This window comes from Notolabrus celidotus, chromosome 13, assembly GCF_009762535.1.
Source record: "Notolabrus celidotus isolate fNotCel1 chromosome 13, fNotCel1.pri, whole genome shotgun sequence".
NCBI classification, from domain to species: domain Eukaryota; kingdom Metazoa; phylum Chordata; class Actinopteri; order Labriformes; family Labridae; genus Notolabrus; species Notolabrus celidotus.
Genome location: NC_048284.1, coordinates 22,206,110 through 22,225,031, shown reverse-complemented (window position 1 = coordinate 22,225,031; position 18,922 = coordinate 22,206,110). Strand labels below are relative to the sequence as shown.

The 18,922-nt window shown below is 39.5% G+C and overlaps 2 protein-coding genes across 3 annotated transcripts; one reads left to right on the top strand and one right to left on the bottom strand.

The window, feature by feature from the left end:
• Window positions 1–290: 290 nt before the first annotated feature.
• On the bottom strand, window positions 291–7,738 carry actr10 (actin related protein 10). Its single transcript, XM_034699801.1, has 13 exons — window positions 7,512–7,738; window positions 5,750–5,822; window positions 5,572–5,654; window positions 5,372–5,480; window positions 5,020–5,127; window positions 4,656–4,723; window positions 4,428–4,507; window positions 3,768–3,803; window positions 2,939–3,018; window positions 2,772–2,845; window positions 2,506–2,587; window positions 1,436–1,637; window positions 291–1,214 (listed from the first exon to the last, which is right to left on the bottom strand). Exons 1-13 carry the CDS (start codon window positions 7,586–7,588, stop codon window positions 1,033–1,035), a joined length of 1,254 nt encoding a protein of 417 aa, XP_034555692.1. The 5' UTR covers window positions 7,589–7,738; the 3' UTR covers window positions 291–1,032.
• Window positions 7,739–9,074: 1,336 nt separating this feature from the next.
• Window positions 9,075–18,843, top strand: LOC117824038. 2 transcript variants are annotated; one of them, XM_034699385.1, is made up of 8 exons: window positions 9,075–9,557; window positions 10,595–11,394; window positions 13,287–13,661; window positions 14,809–14,958; window positions 15,055–15,213; window positions 15,382–15,413; window positions 16,126–16,275; window positions 16,375–18,843. In XM_034699385.1, exons 2-8 carry the CDS (start codon window positions 10,614–10,616, stop codon window positions 16,447–16,449), a joined length of 1,722 nt encoding a protein of 573 aa, XP_034555276.1. In that variant the 5' UTR covers window positions 9,075–9,557; window positions 10,595–10,613; the 3' UTR covers window positions 16,450–18,843. The 2 variants fall into 2 exon arrangements, with proteins under 2 accessions (XP_034555276.1, XP_034555275.1); XM_034699384.1 differs by having other exon boundaries at window positions 9,395–9,557; window positions 16,357–18,843.
• The last annotated feature ends 79 nt before the right edge of the window (window positions 18,844–18,922 follow it).

Sequence of the window (18,922 nt, the reverse complement as noted above, 5' to 3'; positions counted from 1 at the left end):
TTCTTTGAAACGTGTTGTGAGCATCAAATGAAAAATGAGCTTGTTTTTAATTAAATAAATGTTTTAAGTTTTAACATTTGTTGTCTTTGTACTGTTTCGAATGAAATATAAGGTTTAAGTGATTTGCCCAACATTTACAAATATGTTTTTATTCCCCATGTATGCAGTATGGCAACCATCTTGTGAAATTGTGGGTATATTAAAGTTATTTTTTTCTTGGGTGATGTTGGCCTAGCAGTTTAGGAACTATTAAACAAATACAAGGTAAGAAAAAACAGAAAACTGTTTGCTTGATTGAATTCTGAATATTTATTTGTTGTAATAACTGAATTCAAAGGTACAGAGCAAGATGGCATCATGTCGGCGATGTTTAAAACAACACTTGTCATGTTGGAAAAACTGAGGTGGAGTGCATCAGAGTTTGGTCAATAAAAACTCCCAGGACACCTTCACCCTGCTGAATCATGATAGGCTGTTTAAAACATTGAATAACAGAACACCTGGGTGAGTATACAGGGCATCCAACATCCAACCAATAAATAAATAACTTTGTTATCAAATTCCATGGGACATTGAAACAAAAAGATGGATTAAGCTTGACTTTGTTATCACTTGAAACATTTCCGATGTATGTAATTTGTTATCAGTTCATCTGCAAACAAAATCCAAAATGAAGACATGTGAATAAACACATAATGGTTCGGTGTCTTCCTTAATGAAACTTGACATGAAACAGTAAACACAGCTGCACGTAGCACTGACACTATTTGAAATACTGTAATCCTCGTTGAATATTAATTCTACCGCCATAATTAATCTGTTCTGTCTGTTGAGATCAGAAACCAAGACACCTGATCAGCCAACTGTCCACAACATGTGCATATAAAACGTAGGTGTGACTAAGAGACATTTCAAACATCTAGAGCTGTTTGTGTAGTTAACATATGAACAAGCTTTGTGTTTAGAGGTTTCATTTAGGATTACTGGACTGTTCTTTTAGGTAGAGGACACTGAGTTATGTTCCAGCATGTTCTACTTCTCTGTGGAGAACGCTCTCTTCATGAGCGGAGGAGGGGTCTTTCCTGCTTCATAGAAGGATTCAGGAGGAGGAGAGCTCAGGCAGCACCAGTCTGGGATGCGTCCTGTCTGGTTGTAATAATCCCGAGACACCGACCTGCTGCCCAGGATGTCTTGCAGCGCCCCGAAGATGGCACCTGGTGAATGGGGTAAATAAAATATGAATAAAGACAGGGTTTTGGAGATTACATGAGAAGCCACAAATTTATGTTTTTCCCATTATAATGTCAGCTCTTTTCAGTTTTTTAAAGTATGCTTATGACAGAAAAATATTCAATGACAGTGCCAAGTTCTAAATTATGCACATTCAGATAGCCTTCAGCTCGGGATAAATATTTAATGAAATCTCTTGTATGACCTCCAAGCCAGGCAGTGCAGTTGGGCTTTGCAGGTGGAGAGTGTATACGCAGGCTCCTGCTGGCCAGCACTTCGCTGTACTTGGGTTTCTCCACCAGGAGGCGTAACTCTGCCAGCAGACGGTGCATGAAGCCCGGCAGCATGGCTGTGCCTCCAATCACCACCAGGTTCTCTGAGAGCACTTTGCGTGCGTCAATGGGGCACTGCATGGAGACAAACACAGCAAATCAGATTATAATGTTTGAAGCTCTTGTTTATGCAATGAATTGATATTTGGATTTCGTTTGACGCCCTGATGCCTATTGAGCGATGAAGGGAATAAACTCAATTTTATTAATTAAACAGGGCAATGAGAAGAAATGGGACTGCGCTCCGGTTCAGAGTTAACTGACTGCGCTCCGGTTCAGAACAGGTGCAATGGAACAAAGTACTTGAAGCAGGTATTGCTGCAGCACCTTGTCTCATGGGGAGCTCTAACTCAGTACCAATATCTAAATATCCCATGCAGGTTTAGGTCTAACAAGTATTGCTGTTACAGCCAAAGTTCTCTGCTCCTGCTGATATTTACTAGACTGTCCTGAGCCGGCTTGATATCCACATGGAAACTCTGCTGTATGGAATGGCTACCGAGTGTAACCATAGCAACATCACAGATGAAAACTGTACACTCAACTCCACGGCTGTTCACTGTGGATAACAACACAGGGCTGCTGCATTCCTCCGGCTAGAGATACTGAAGGTTTACAGCAGGATAATGCAGCATGAAGTGTTATCCAATTAGCGCAAAATAAGTGAGGCAAAACCAAATGAATGACTTCAACCAAGGGGCAAAAGGAAGGGCAAGAGATACTACAGTACAATAACATGTTTTAGAACAGGTGAGATTTTAAATAAAGAGATATTATATACGTAAACAACTTTAATACTCTTGACACTGAAAGGACTCTACTGTTTTTAAATCATTCATAGGTTATTGAAGTTTAGACTGCATCGACCGAGTGATTACACACCAAACTGTCTTCTCATTCTCCAACATCTCATGAGATACAGAATTAGGAACTTTTTCTTTACCTTGACCAGGGCATCAAGTATCAGAGAGGCCACACTCTTCTCTTCATTGTCCTGCTCAAACAGGATCTCCATCACAGAGTCCCTGAAAAGAAAGAGAGCGAATCTGACCAAAGGCTACAAAGACAGGACAATCTCACTTAACAAAATTACCCTCCTACCAAGTTCGACAAATCCTGGAAACATCACAAGTTGAAAAAATTCTAGTTAAGAAAACTTAAATAAAAAGCTCTGGGTCTTTCTGCTCAGTTCAAGACATGCTGAGCTACCTGATCGATCCTTTGACGTGCAGGATCTTCTCACCATCCAGAGGGTAGTCCACGTCTGGAGGAGGAGCTGGACGCTGCAAACACATTCAGAAGAATAAGCAAAACATTCCTTTGTGCTGACATTTGTTTACAGACCAAGGACACAATGACATTAACGTCTCACTCACCTCTGCCGTACCATCCAGGTTAAACTTGGCTTCTTGGATCTTGAGACCTCTCTGCAGGTCACTGACGAAGCCTGTTCGCACTGAAGAGAGCAAAGGAATGTTTAGGCAAATATACGTACATTACAAAAACACAAAAAGTACTTCTGGGGTATGGGAGGTTTTATTTGGAATATCCTTGATGTCTATAATCAAAGTTAGAGACAAGCTAGAAAATAAAAGGTTAGTAGACACAAGCTTTTTGAGGCACAGTTTGTTTATATATCTGCATTATTATTTAATACAAGAAACCTTAATTCACTTTAAATGTAATGTAAAACAACATTTCAATGCATCTCACTGGATTGTCTTGCTGACATTGTTTTAGATGAGAGAGAACACATAGCCAGTCTAGTACAACAAAGGGCTTTAGCCTATAAATGATGAAAATAAAGACCTCTCCCATTCTGGTTCAAAGTGTGTTTAATCTGACTGTTTTGATTTCAGACAACTAGCATACTTATGGATGCACAATTTGAAAAACTGTTTTAATTTTGTTTTCTTTATGGTAACTTTTTATTCAACTACAGTGTCTTAAACAAGCGTCTGCTTTTAACCCTGTTTTTTAACCCTGTTTTTATTCTTACTGTCCCTTTTTTTATGCCCTGTAGCACTTTGAGATTTGTTCAAAATGTAAAGTGCGTGATAAATAAAATGTATTATTATTATATTATTACTTTTAACTTAAAATTGATAAAAGTTTGATCCACTAACCCCCATAAGCCAAGCATGATGAGATCTGGAAGTGAAAAACAAAACTATAGAAACAAAAGAAGAACTGAAAAAAACATACCCTTTATGTCCTCCACAATCTCCTCTGGGATGGTCCCTGTAAAACATTTTAAAAAGAGATCAAAATAAGTACTTTTTCCTGGTGTGCATACGTCAGCATTTCCTCTCAGTTCAAGGGAGAAATTTATGAGAGTCTGAATCCGTCTATAGGGACTGAAGCAAATGACATAACTGCAAAGCAATAGTAAAAGCTAAGTTTTAGTTTTCGTCAATTATCAGAGTGATGACACTGATTGTTTCCCTCAGAACATACAGAGTGTAAAGGGTTAATTATAGAGACCAAAGTCTCTTTGTGCTTACTGCAGAATTGCAGCTCGTTTACTAGTCCAGTCGAGTGAGTCAGCCTGCTGTCTGTCTCAATAATTGATGCCTGTATGTGTATCTCCTCTCACTATGCGGCAGCTGGAGTTCACACAGCTGATTCAGTTCAGGTTCAAGAAAAAGTGTGCCGAAAAAAATCTAAAATAGAGTGTATATGTATAATTTACTCAAATGTCACCCAGGAACAAGTTCTGCTTATGAATAGAAAAAGAAACACACTGGGACAAAGCCATTATCTTCTTCTGCTCTCTGGATTTCAAATAAATCAGCGGTCCATGTTTAGATTTTAAGTTTCTGCATTTAAAAAAAAGGCACAGTGTGTGGTGTTTGTCCTTATTACCGATGGCAGCTGGTACACTCTGGCCGGTGGTGGTGTCTGTGTCCACAGTGCACTGCTCCACAAGAAGAGCATCTAATTCCCTACAATAAGAACAGTTATGAGGGGAAACAGGCACATCTTAAAGTTCTCATTTTAGAGAAAAGATTTCCAATCAGACATGCGATCAGCAGCATGCCAAAAAGAAATGTTCTTTTTACAACCAGCATCAAATCTGTTAGAGCTACGTACTTATGGATGGCTTTCCCTCCCAACGGCAAAGCTTCCCAGGCTGGCAGAATAGGAGTGCACTCATAAACCTGATTTCACAGTCAAGGTGACAAGTTCACACACAAAACAATAAAACTCATTTTTGTCTTCCACAAATTCAGAACATTAAAAGCATGCACCCATTCATAGAGAGACAAGTGTTTTGGATCTCCCCTTCTTTCTTTGTTGAATCTAAACTTGTCCTGGTCTTTCTATTGGACAGATATTTCACTTATAAGCACACTGTCACATTACTTCTGTTAAGATAGCTAAATAATAACAATTTCCTAAACAGCTCGGTCTCTGCTTTTAGGTCACAGACTCTGTAACGATGGGGAAAGGATACAGGCAGGACCAGAGTCTCTGTGTAGCCGCAGTCCATCACCAGGGCAGAGTTGATGCCCAAAGTCATGATGGCCATGAGATGACTTGGAGCAAACAGAACTGAGGGCACCTGGAAAACAACATCAGAGGCAACAATTTAAAAACATATAACACATTGTGTCCTCCACTAACATTAACACTGACTGGCTAAAGATTTTAAGCACACAGTCAAACCTATATGAAACCCCAAAATAAGCATTTATAAATAAGTAAATGTGTATAAATATTACTGACAGGCATGCTCCTCATTCACGCTTTTTCTAAACCTGTTCTGTAGTTTCTATTAATAAATAATCTTCTTTCTTTTTTTTCACCTCAAACTGTTTGAAGAAAACCTTGGTGAGCGTCTCTCTGAAGTGAGATGGGCAGAGGATGGACTCGATGATGACCACTCTTCTGTCTCGAGGGTTCACCAGCAGGTGCCTGATTGAGACAAATGTGAAGAAATCTTTGTTTTAATAAAACCACTTAACTTTCTAGAACATGAGTAATTACTAAAGCAGAGGAGTCTCACCTGAAGTACAACAAATGGATAAACTCTTTGAGGATGACATAAAGCTCTTCTGTGTTGATGTTGTACTGAACAACTTTGGTGGCCTGAAAGCAAGACATCGCAAATATAATCAACAAACATCATTCCACATACAAAATCCTCCCAAATGATCACACTCTGCAAGTGAGCAGCGTATCACCTGTTGCTGTCCCGGTTTCCGGATCTCGCTCGGAATTATGAACCTGGGCCCCGTTTCCCCTGCAAAGCCACATCTGCACAGAAAGAAGACGGAAGGCTTAAAGTGGATATTGATGATTATAATAATAATAATAATAATAGTAACTTTATTTATATAGCACCTTTATTAACAAATGTTTACAAAGTGCTTTGACAATCAATGCATTGTTCAAATAACATAGGAAACATTTCGAACGACAGGGAAGAGGAATTTTAACAATGTAAAACAAAATGCAACGTAAGAGGTTAAAAGAAATACACGTCAATTAACAGAATGAAGTGGTATGACAATAGACCAGTAAATCATTGTTGAGAGGTTTTTGAAGGATAAATAAATAAAATGGATAAGTAAATAAAGCATCACAAGGACAATAAAAGAGGTTTTCAGAGTAAGAGGACGACATCACATCGGGAAAAATAGAAAAAGTGTTCAGGATAAATTAGGAACATTCAAATATTAAATGAAAAAAAATAAACTAAAACAACAACAAATAAAATACAATTTAAAAAAATTAATTAGTTTGATAAAAATTGAAATGAATAATAAAATAGAAGTAAAAGCAGTTAGAAAGATAAATCCATAAAAGAAAGTCTGTAAAAATGGGTTTTAAGAAGAGATTTAAAAGATATACATGTATGGTTTATTTTTTGTGATTGTTAATAATATTACATTAGATGAATGAAACCATTAACCATTTGAAGGCTAATAGACATACCTTTAATATGAATAATACCATGAAACATGATAACAAGCATTTTTGAGAGGAACTATTTTTACTTGAGGAGGAAACATTGGGCTTAAAGGGTATGACAGTCTTTTAAAAATAAACTGTTAACTCTTTAGAAGTGAGAGAACATTAAAAAACCCTGCAGGCTGTCAACTCAAGACAAAGATGCGATTACTAAAAACTAAAGGCAGTCTTCCTTCTGATTTTCATGTGACTGGCCTCAGGCCTGTGTCTCCTCTTTGCTACATAAGACCTTTGATTATATTCCCAGGAAGAGTCACGTTGCTTTACAGCATCACTTCCATCACAGTGTAGAAAGAAACGAAATTGTAGGATAAATGTTGTTGAAATGTGTAAGGTGCAGTGATATAGACTTTTAGTGTGTGACGGCTTTAAGATTAGCAGGTGCTTAGATACAACTATTTAGGTCAGTGGAACAGCAGACAGTGTGAGAGGAACCACTAACAACAAACAATGAAGAAGCTCCATCTGATCTTATGACAATAGATTCAATGTCATCGTTCAGCTGACCTCTCCCAGTCTCATCTATTTTCCACTATTACAGAAAATACTTCTGAGTTCATTTACTCTTTTCTGTACAATTCTGAAAACTTTGAATACCATCTTCAAATAGGCTCACTGGCTTAAATTATAGCAACCTGCACCATCAAAAAGACCCTAATGTAGCAGTGAAGCTACCTTTAACGCTTATGTTTTTCAGATGTTGTTTCTTCACTGACTGGATTTAATCTGAGCTCTTTTGGAAATTAGCCGTCGCTAGATAATGGAATATAAAACGATCAGTCTAGTTAGCATTGAAAGCGTGGTCTAACACAAAACACAGATGAAGAATTTAAAATTGTCCCTGCTTGTTTGTGAAGTTTAACCTGTCAAAACGTACAAGACACGACTGGTTAGTTCAGCTTTAGATACAATAAATATTGACGTTAGCTTTGCATGTTGTGCTAACCTGTCGTGCTAACAGCTCATACTCACTTTGTGAATGCTGCTCCTAAGTCAATGACGATCGCAGTCTTCTCTCCTCCACTTCCCAACCCATCAAATAAGGGCATTTTAATAATTAGTATCCCTTTGGGCGAGAATATTGTTAGTATTCAGCCTTGACAGTAGCAAATTTGCATCGTCTCAATAAGATAAAAAAAAGAATCTGTTGTCTTCCGGTTGGGTTGGGCTGGGTCCTCAAAAACGTAATGACGTCACATGCTGTTGCCTGATCAAAAATGTTCAAGAAATTGAGATTGAGGAAACTCTCCCATTTCAGTCAGCACATTTTAGATAAATCAACGCAATGGACACTCTTCTAAAGACTCTTTTTCAACACTACTGAAGCTTATTTATAGGAATGGTCTCATATAAAAGACCTGTCAAACAAATTTAGAGTCATTAGTAAATCTCTCTAAACTATTTTTCTTTTTTTTTTAGAGAAATCAGTGCTATACTTAGTTGGGGTGGAGTTTTTTTTTAACACCAGTTAGTTTAACTTATATTGAAGAGGGGACTGGGAACAGTTGAACTTGTAAGAGCTGTAATTAAAATTAAAAACAATTAAATTAAAGCTGCTGTTGGTAGTCACAGAGTAAACAACTGTTCAGAGGGAGGGACTTCGGATGTCAGCACTATCCCTCCCAACCAGATTTTCTCTTAGCCCCCCAACACAGATCGGTGTATGTAGTCATGATAGTGCCGGACTCACGCTGAGGTGTAAATCAGCCTTCAGGGGCTGCCCCTTAACCAATCAGGACAGAGGATTGGAGATTAGCTCTGATTAGTCCTTCATAATGGAAAGTGGGGAATAATAACATTGCTTGATGCAAAGGCATTGGAAAATGCAGAGATTTCGCAATAGTCTCAAATTACTCTACTTACCGATGAGTACTGATGGGTATTATGACCTTTTCTCCAAACCCAGCAGAAAAAAGTATAAATGTTTACACCATTCCTACCAAGAGCAGCTTTAACAGGATACGAATTTACTGTAAATTGCTTCTCTGTCATTACAAGAGGCTAATAGTTTATTTATTTTTTTAGCTGATTGTTGCCTGACATATATATGTAACCCTTGGGCTAAAGGGGAAACATTTATGACCAGCCAATGAGGACGACTGGAACGGCTTATCATATCATTATCAAACTGTAACCAGTGTCATAGTTGGAATTTATTTCGCATCTCACTGTTGTCTGTGATCAGTTTGAACCAATTAATCGGTTTTAATCATGCATTTGCTCTGACCTATTGGATTAGTTAAGATAATTAGAAATTGATTGTTGTAATTATGAAAATGCAACTAGTGCTCATTTATGCACCTGCTTTTGCTGAACTATTTTGGAACAACTGTGCTAATTGAATGGGCCAAATCAGACAGACACCAATCTGATGTCCCCAAAATAAGTCTCTGGGGTTTTTTAAAAGTAGCACAATAACCCAAACATGAAGTTGAGCCCAGATTCTTTGCACGAGGAGTGTCACCACCATGTAAATGTGGGTACATATTCTGATCATGATTATAACCCATATCCAATCTCTGTTTATCTAAAAAGAAAAGTTAAAGGTAATTTATTTTTTTAAGCATTAGAAACGGACATTCAGAAAATACTGTGACAGTATCCACCTCTCTGTAAGCAGCACGCGACCTCTAAACTGAGGTTAAGGCGCTGTCCATTCAGCACCACCAGGAGTCTCATATGACCCAATGGGAAACACAGTGACATTAAAATGTATTAAAGTTAGCATAGACGTGAACAATGACTCAATACATTTACAAACACGACGTAGTTATTAAAAGCATATTTCAAAGTCTGTAGTTTGAAATAATTATTCGTGCAGGTGAGAAGCATTCAGTGAGAGCTCTTCAGGAACAGGCGGACATACGTAGAGAAGACGGAGACTTCGAGTCAGTGACGCTGAGCTGCACAACAACAAGCCTCTCCTTCAGCCTGCTGAACGCACGAGACTCTCCGGAATCTGTATCGAGCTGCAGCCCTGCGTCTACATGCACGAGGATCCGTCATGAACTGTGGAAGGTAAATTTAGTTTTAATTTGTAGCCTCAAATGACTTAAGTGTTTCATTTTGAGCGAATTTCAGTGCAATACAACAAGGTGATGCACTGAAGCTGTGAAAAGCTCCAGGATTGTAATGTGTGAAATCTGATACAGCACCGCAGTGTGTTTACAGTTTTGGACTGCAGGAGCATTCTGTCTGAGTGCGTTAACTATATTGATCACAGGGGAGGTGCGCAGGGAGAAAAGTGGGTTGCACAGTGACATTGTTGGACTGATCATCATTAGGGCTGGGTGCTGGTTCTTCTCAGACGTTCATCTGGCTCCGGTAACATGAAAGGGTGTCACCCTGTCAACAGCACTGCAGTTTCCCCCTTCTTCTTCTTTTGCCAGATCAGAGATTGGTTATTAGCTGATAATTGCTGTCACACTGATTGTTGCAATACATGCCTCATGCACAGCTGTTTACTTAGTTTTTTCCCCCATTTAAAAAAAAATGTATAATGTGCATGTATCCTGTTTAAATATGTTCCCATTAGCAGTAGAGGTGCAGGTTTGTGTAATGTGAAAATGTAGCATTCGTGGGTCCTTCTGTAGAGGCTCCTGGAGAATAGAAAATCTGGTGCTATTTATAGGTAAAGTGCGGAGGGGTGCTAAGGATTGCTGTGTCAGATTCCCACTCTCTCTCCCTCTCTGTATTTGTTACTCCCCCCCTCCTTATGCGAGTGTGTGTGTGTGTGTGCCAAGCATTTCCCTGTATTTATACAAAATGAACAGAAGAGTCGGAGATGAAAGGGAATTTCATCCAAATTATTCAAAACGGTGCAACTGCAGCATCAAAGCCAAGGCAGGCAGAGCTGCTCAGCTAATCCTGTTCTCTGTGGTTATCACAGACTATGTGAAGTTCTCACTTTGCATTCTGGTCCTTTAATCTGCAGTTGCACCCTTTTTTAAATGTGTCATGTCACCTATCTTCCTGCTTGCATGCTAAGTACTTATGTTGCAAATAGGTTCAGTTCATGCATACGAACGTCTGCCCTTTGTGTCCACTCTTTGCAGACTCTGAGACGAGACAGAGATGCTGATGTCTGGGATGCTCCGCCGCCTCCTCCTGGTTGGGACTTGTCTCTGTATCTATGGAAACCCTGTCTATCTCCCAGACTCCACCCCCAACCAGGGCAAAGTAACAAGTATTGGGTCAACACAAACCCCAGATGAGTCAACAGGTACAGAACTTATGACTGGGCTGATGTTGGATGCAGCAGGGGGGGCTGGCCTACATGAGGCACCTGTGGGACCATCTCCAGTGACGCTGACAAAAAATGTGGATGACCTCAATGGAAGATCTGGGCCGAGGCAGGCTGACGGAGAAGCACAGAGCGAGGGAAAGAAGGTTGGGTACACATCTGAGATGGGAGACGCTTTGAGACAATCAGAAGGAGTGCTGCCTGTAGAGGAGAATCCTGCCAGCACCAGTGATCCTATGCTGGGTCCTACAGGTGGGGGTAGGCAGTTGGATGTAGAGCAGTCCTCCCAAGCCATAGGGGACAAAGACCAAGCTGGAGAGGATGTAACAAATCTACCTGCATATGTCTATTCTGTCCAGGATAAAAACCCAGAAACAGGCTTTCTATCCATTACAGAACCTCCTAATCCTGGAGCAACCATCCAGAAACTACCCTCCCACAGTCCCATCTTTGGCTCCCCTCTGAGCTTGACATCTTTGTCAATTTGGAGCCAAGATGGAGCTACTACTTCCTCCCTCCCGGACCCCCTGTTACCTGAAATTGGACCAAACCTGATGCCAAAAGAGGATGGACCAGAAAGTCTGTGGACTGAGGCTGCAAGGCCTGGTGGAGGTGAGTCAGAAAAATCAGAAACCCAGAGCAAAATGGAAATTAGTGGATTGTTAGTAGAGTATAACTTTCCGCATAGTGCCTTAGTTCAACATAATGCAAGACACGAAAATCGGCTCAAGTGGGTCTGCGGTTATTGTCACCCAGTAAGAATTCCCTCACCATCAAGCTCTATTCTTCATCTTACTTGAGTTTTTCAGGGTTTCAGGAGGCTTCATTAAAAGAGTAAGGCGGAAATGAAAGCGACACGTCTTGTGGTAGAGATTGCCTTTGATGATTGGCAAAGAAAGGAGCCCGCTTTTCCACGCTCCACTTTGAACCCAGCTGGGACCCTTGGCAGTCTAATTACTTTCTATTCTTGACTCCAGCCTGAAAAAAAGATAGAACAGACACACACACTCACAACTGGCAAGAAAAGTCTGGTGGCATTGTGTTTTTTCAAGTCTTTGGAGGATTCAACCCCTTTTTCTCTTTCTTTATAAACCCCTCTTCCCCATTAAAACCTTGTGTTTTCTCTTCCTGCACCATTGAAAAAAGAACCAGGCAGGTTATTATTCAGTGAAGCAGAGGCAGAAAATGGATTAAACAAGTCTGTCTGAACCAATATGTGTTCCTGATGTCCATGTGGGGATGGTATGTTTGATGAAGCCTCCTCCTGACAGAATGGAAGCTGACAAAAAAAGCAAAGTCCCAAAACAGCGTTATGTAAAAGCTTTGCGGTCTTTATAAGTATTTTTCAACCTACTTTAGCAATGCCTTGGACTAAAAAAAATGCCTGAGAGCTATGCGCAGTGACAGCTTTTCCTGTGACAGTTTGCCTCCGTGAGAGCCCCTTATCGAGAAAGAACTCTATTTTCAGACAACCTTCCTTTTAGCGTGTCTTAGCTGCTCTGAGAGGGTGCAAAAGCCGCTAATGAGAAAAACTGCATATCCAAAAAGTCACCTGCCTCAAAATACTGCATTCCCTTACAAATTATTCAGTGCTATATGACAAATACAGTTGCTTCTGTGCAAAAGAAAACATGCATACTTCATTTAAGCTGAGTTATGTGGGAAGAAAATGCAAGACCCTTAACTTGCCTCATTCATTTGTCCCCATTTTTTCACAATGTGTTATGTGGGCAGGAAGGTAGGAGCCAAGTGCAGATGGTTACAGTCACACTTGAGCAATTTACTGTTCATATGTGAGTTAAAATGAAACAGGGCAGAGAAAATGAACATGCATAAAACACTGAAAGGAGCCTTTTATAAATATTATAAGATGATACAATAGATTGTAGGTGTGAAGGTATCTCCTATGAGCAATAGGAGCAAAGTTTGAATTTCCTATAATATCCTACAACACAATCAAAAGATATGGTAAACCTTTATTTATTGTGCAATTTATTACATTATTAGGGCATTTATGCTTTGCTTACAGTGACATTATCAAGGGAGTGGCTGAATCTGTTTTCTGGTAGCAGCTCATTCATTGTCACTTTTGTTACTTGATCTTGAAAATTGGCAAAATGCCCCTCAATTTCTTTACTTCATTATTTGTTCAGTTGCTTATAAATTAGAAACTAGTGAATGAACATGACTTATCTGATTCCCTGTGTTGATAAACACAATATATAAAGAAACATCCCTTCAGCATCAAACAACATTTGAGCTTCTCACCCTGAGCATGATATCAGAAATGGTATGTTACTATGGTAAACAGTGAAGGACCCCGAGAGGTAAATTATGAAGGGGAGCAGGGAGACACACTGACAAGTTCACTCAATAAGTTATAGCTAATTGATTAAAAAACACATTTCTACCAGGAAATACAAACAATCCTGAACTTATGCTACAAAATACCACACGACGAATCCTGACCCTCATCCTGTCTCTGTTATGTTGACCCCTCACAGTGGACACGGAGGTCCCGCTGTCTCAGGATGAAGCAACAGAGGGCACCATGTCATCAGAGGCCCTCCCTCTCATCTTTGAGCCTTTTGAAGATGTTGCATCAGAGGGGGCACCAGCAGAGGCGGGCGTCACATCAATGCCTGGCAGTGCTCAACCTCCTGCTGCCATGGCGACTGCAGGAATGGACGTGGACCCGCAGCTGGTCACTGTGGAGACAGACAGCGACGGTCCCTCCCAGGCTCCTCCCCCGCTGATGCCAGACTGGACGTCACCATGGCAGACGTCTGGTGCTGAGCTGCTGGAGCCAATCGGCTCCCCGGGACCGTCTGTTTCACAGCAAAGAGCAGGAAGTGACCCAGAGGATCTCACAGGGAGAGGTGAGAGAGGATGTGACAGGAAAACATGAATGAGTGGATCTCAATGTAAACATCAGGCTCTTTAACAGTCAATATATTACCAAAACACCCTTTTGGCTTGATTGAACTTTTTTCAACATGTATTTTATGTTTCTGTCGAACAATTCAAGTTAGTGCCAAAAGTTACCTATTTCAGAAATGTTGTAACAAATACACATTTTCTGTATGTTAAAAATGAAAGAACACATAATGCAGTAATTCAAGTTTTACAACAGTACATCCAGTATATTCAGGCAGCAGACGTTTTCCTCTGACATCTTGTTCTTAGTGTGAAGCTTAAAGTTATTTTGCACTCCTGGGTTCAAAGTTGATCCATTCAAACAAAAGGAAAATTATATTTTGATGCTTTTTGATTTAGTTATCAACTGGAATGACAAAATTGGGATCATATTTGAAGCATAACATTTGTCAATACATGATTAGCCACTGACAGCTGCTCTCCAAATTCCTCAATAACAGTATGGTTAGCTATCCCAGAACTGTAAGTCAGTCAACACTACTGCCAGTAAGGCATTTATGATTTTCCTAGCACATCTTCCAACACTCAAAACAGTAATGTTAGCCAAAAAGCTATTGAATTCTAGTCTAGTAGCTTAATTTGAATCCATTGTCCATCTAGGTTTTACTAATCCATTGTCTATTCAGTTGCTAAATAATCAGGAATAATAAAATGACAAATTTCTCATATTTCCTCTGGTTTGTTTTGTCCGTCATAAAGAGACATCTGTTTTAATTTCAGTGTATTTCATAACCAGCTTTAAAATCCTCACTAAAGCGTTAACGTGCTGTGATATATTGATGAAATAAAAAAAGAAAAACATGCTCATCCATCTTTAACGGAGCAGCATTATCTGTCAAGTGTTACTGTAAAATATAGTGTGCCATTTTTTGGAGAGGTAAACCTGACGATGAATATGATGAGCATGTTTGAATCACTGAAACACAACAAATACATTGAACACCCACAATATAATTATACGTGTTGTACCCAGAGACTCAGCCTCCCACACATTATTAGACAGTAAGGAGCTGTCAGTTGTACAAACGTTGTTTGCAAACCTCCTCTTCTGCAGCTTCCTCCTTATTCTTTGTTATTTGAAACATGTAGGTGCTGCAAGGACACAAAACCTCCAGGATAACTTGCCCACCACCAGCCTCCCCCTCTCATCCTTCCAGCAAGCTATGACAACGGTAACCATAGCAACCCATCAGCCGGCGCACAAATCCAGATCGGGGTTAGAGGAGATGGAGTCAGACGGTAGGACGAGTTTTATCCACGGCTGAAAGTCAATTTCATTTTAATCTTAATATTTTCTTGGCTGCTGAGAAGAATATTTTTATTTCTCCCCCTCAGAGGAGCAAGATGAAGATGAGGATGATGAGAACTCAGAGGAGTCAGTGGAGGACGACAGCGAAGAGGACCTGACAGAAACACCAAAAACGTCCTCCACGCCACCTCCGTACAGCCTCATTCCTCCACCCCCTGTGTGGGTTCAACGTAACCAGGGACTGAGTAAGAGGACGTGCACCTAAAACAAATCTGTTTTTAATGTTTGTAAAACTTTTCTTTTACTTCTAGGAAATACAAAAAAACCCACTTACATTAAAATCACAGTGAGTCTGGAGAAAAAAGATGTTGTCAGGATGTTGTCCTCTAAAATCTATGTCTCTGTTCTGTCAGTGCGGAGCTGGGTAGAGCTGATCAGAGAGAAGGTAAGACTGCCATCTGCTGTTCTTTGAAAGCTTTTATTGTCCATCAAAAAATGTCTGTTTTGACTCTCATGAAAAGACGCAAACCAGTGATGGATATATCCTAGTTGGAGAAGTACAGAATAATTGATACATCTTCTCAGGCTAGAGTGATGCACTTGTTTATAAATGAGGAGAGGAGAGAAAACATTTAAGACTTGGAAATGAAATGCGTATAATTCCTTGGCTAAAGCAGTCAGTGAGTGACATTTTCATGACTAAGCTTTTTAAAAAGGGGAAAGAAGTATCAACATGTTACCTCATTTTATAAATTATAATGTTGGGATTAGGGGAATGAAAAAATGCAAGAGAAAAATTTAATATTCAGCAGGTGTTAGGTGGAGAAAACAATCGTCTTTAATGAAGGCAAATTAACCATTTAAAGATGGGGCACATAGAGATGATTAGACATGTTTTTGAGTGTGTACTGAGAGTGTACAGCCATTTTCCTTTGACACCATGCTCAGATTGGGAAGCTCAAAAGTTCTTAAAATTTCAAAGTGGCATGTTCCGGACTGCATGTGTATCAATCTGAATTAATAGAAGCGTCTTTCAGTATCTAAAAAAGCAACAACTTATGAATTTGGACTTTGAAGTATATCATACCAGTATTTGAGTTTCCCTCCTTGAATGTTGTGACTACAAAAATGATTCTGTGTACTTGCATATTTTTCAGGCGGGTTATGTGTCAGGGATGTTGGCACCTGTGGGCATCGGCATCACAGGGGCCCTGTTAATCGTCGGGGCCCTCTACAGCATCAGGTTGATTCACCGCAAAAGGAGAAATAGCTTCAAACACCAGAGGAGGAAGGTCAGGCAGCAAGAGGTTAGTAATCGTTTACTTTTAATAACTTTTTAAAAACTGTACACTTTATGTATGAAACTTAATCCTACATTGAGAACAAAGGCTATGTTTCCTTCCCAGCAACCCCGCGAGCCTGGGACCAGCCGTCAGGATCAGGCCATGCTTCTGGCCGACAGCTCTGAGGACGAGTTCTGACGAGACCCTTTTGGGTGCCTCTTGTTGGCGACCAAAGGCTGATGCTCCTGTAAAGGTGGCCCTGTCAAACATCCCCATTGCTATGACTACTGCAACTCCAATCACCCAGGGCTGTTTGGCCATGACTCATCCGATCCTCACAGTGTGACTGAGTATTAAACACAGTTTGCACATGCTCCACAAAGGTCAGCTTTGTATCCCCAATTTTACAATAACCAATGTGAGCACTTTTCTGAATGTTTTCAGGTTATATTGACACTAATGGTTTGGCAGGGCTGATTTGATGCACTTTGATATTAGAAAAAAACATTGCTGCTGTTAAAAACAAAATATATTTGCAGGGTATTGGCAGGTAATTCAAGTGTTTGTCCTTGTGGAGTTAAAGGGAAAGTGTGGACCAGTAAAGTAATAAAAAGGGCTGTAGGGGAGTTAAATCACACAATGTAAATAAATGTACTTTTAATGTAGCTGACTCTGAGTCAGTCATGAGAGTTCTTAATACACATCTAGTATATTTGAACAGAATTGCTTTGCATTTTGGAAATATTCTCATTGACTTCAATGCAGTTAGATAGTAAGACCCATTGGTTAAAGCCATAGACTGTATAAAATACGGACGTAGTATCCGTGACGTCACACATCTGTTTCTGAAGCGCTGTGTTGAGGCCAATCGGTAGCCAGCCTCAAGCAGATTCTCGATGTATTGCAGTTTATAACACTTCCGCATGGGCTTCATCGTTTGAGACCGGAGGTTGCCGCGTTAAAAAAAAATTCACCCCCCTACAGTATGTGCCGATCGAGTAATGAGCTATCCAGACTACACTCGTCTTTTGTACCAGGCTGTAAACATGTTTATTTCTGCTGTAAAGATCGTCTTTTTTGAATTGGTGTGTATGTGGTTTCCGGTACTTCCGGAGCCAGTCTCATCATTGATGAATTGCAGTTTTTAGCACTTCCGGATTGGACTCATATTTTCAGACCGGAGGTTGCTGCTTGGTTAAAGCTAGCAGCTAATTGAGAGTAAGATAAGATCCCTTTGCTAGAGACAACATTTATCTGGTGCAATGGTAATACAATTTAATGTGTTGTGTTGTGGCCTGAGTTGGCAATTACTGTAGCTGAGAGTAACATTACTTAAAATGTAAGATAGTTAGAAGAAACTATTTCAGTCAAGAGTTACACGAGGAGACATGTGAGCTAACTGTCAAACTAAGCAGTTTATCTTGGATGGGAAACGGCTTAACTTGCTCTGTAAAGATTACTAAAACCTGCATTCCAACAGCTCTAAATAAACATGAAGATTAAACAATACCATTAGTTTAAAAATATAAATATATTTACAAAGCTATGTGTTCCACTCATACTTAAAGAGAACATATGTTTCTGCTGGTTATCTCATAAATAAATGTGTTTATAAGTGAGCTTTAGAGGAGATGGTTGACAGATTGTGATACATTTTAGATGAATGGGCAAACTCTTTCCTATTTCCCTGTGTTAGCATCAAGCTAACTTTGTCTAGGCTGTTAGCTTAAATTTTAAAAAGAGTGGTAACGCTTCAAACTTAACTCTCAGAAGTCCAATAAGAGTGTTTCCCACAATGCTGAGCTATTCCTTGGAGCAAGAGTTCAACAGATTCATTCTCTTCACATAAAACATGTTTGAATTAACGCTTTGTTTAAATGTGAGTTTTGTGGAAATGTAAATGTTTTATTCAAAGGCATTTGCTAATTACAGCTACCGTGATACACACATACAAAAATACATAATCCTAGTCTTACATGTAGCATAGAACAGATTCTGTTGTAAAGTATAAATCTGATTTAGGATTACTTTAATGCCACTTGGAAACTTTTTGTTATTAAATGCATGACTACATCTACGTCTACTTATATGTGGATCTGCTGCAGAGATGACTCTCTTATAAATGAACTGTTTGTTGGCTGGAGAAGCCTAATCATGAAAGACACCGGGGCAGGAGTTATTTTCAAAAGACACTTTTTTTTTTTAACCAGCTATTTTTGCAGGATAGGGGTTTTTGTGTGTTAATCTGGTCCAGACAGGGACAGATAAAGGACGCGTTTTGGTAGAAATGTTTGGCCAAAGATTGTCACAGATTGCGGAGTAACAATATGTCATAAATAGATAAGATTCCTTAAGTTCTAAGAGAAAAAACTCATTTGAGCCATGTTTTTAACACCTTAGAAGATAAGACAAGTTCTTGTGTTTTGTTTAAAGAAAATATCTTTTCTATAATTACATGAGCCATCTGATATGCTTAATGTACAACTGCCTGTTTATATGCAATAATGTTTTAGAGTAAGTGTGATGTAAAATAGTGGACACTTTTGTCTCAATGTAGATATACAACTGTGAGAAATTAAACTAATTCTTTCAGATGTCTGATTGTGACTTTTCTTTAGAATCAAATCTTATAAAATGTGAAATGATTGATACTCCACACAGCAGACAAGAT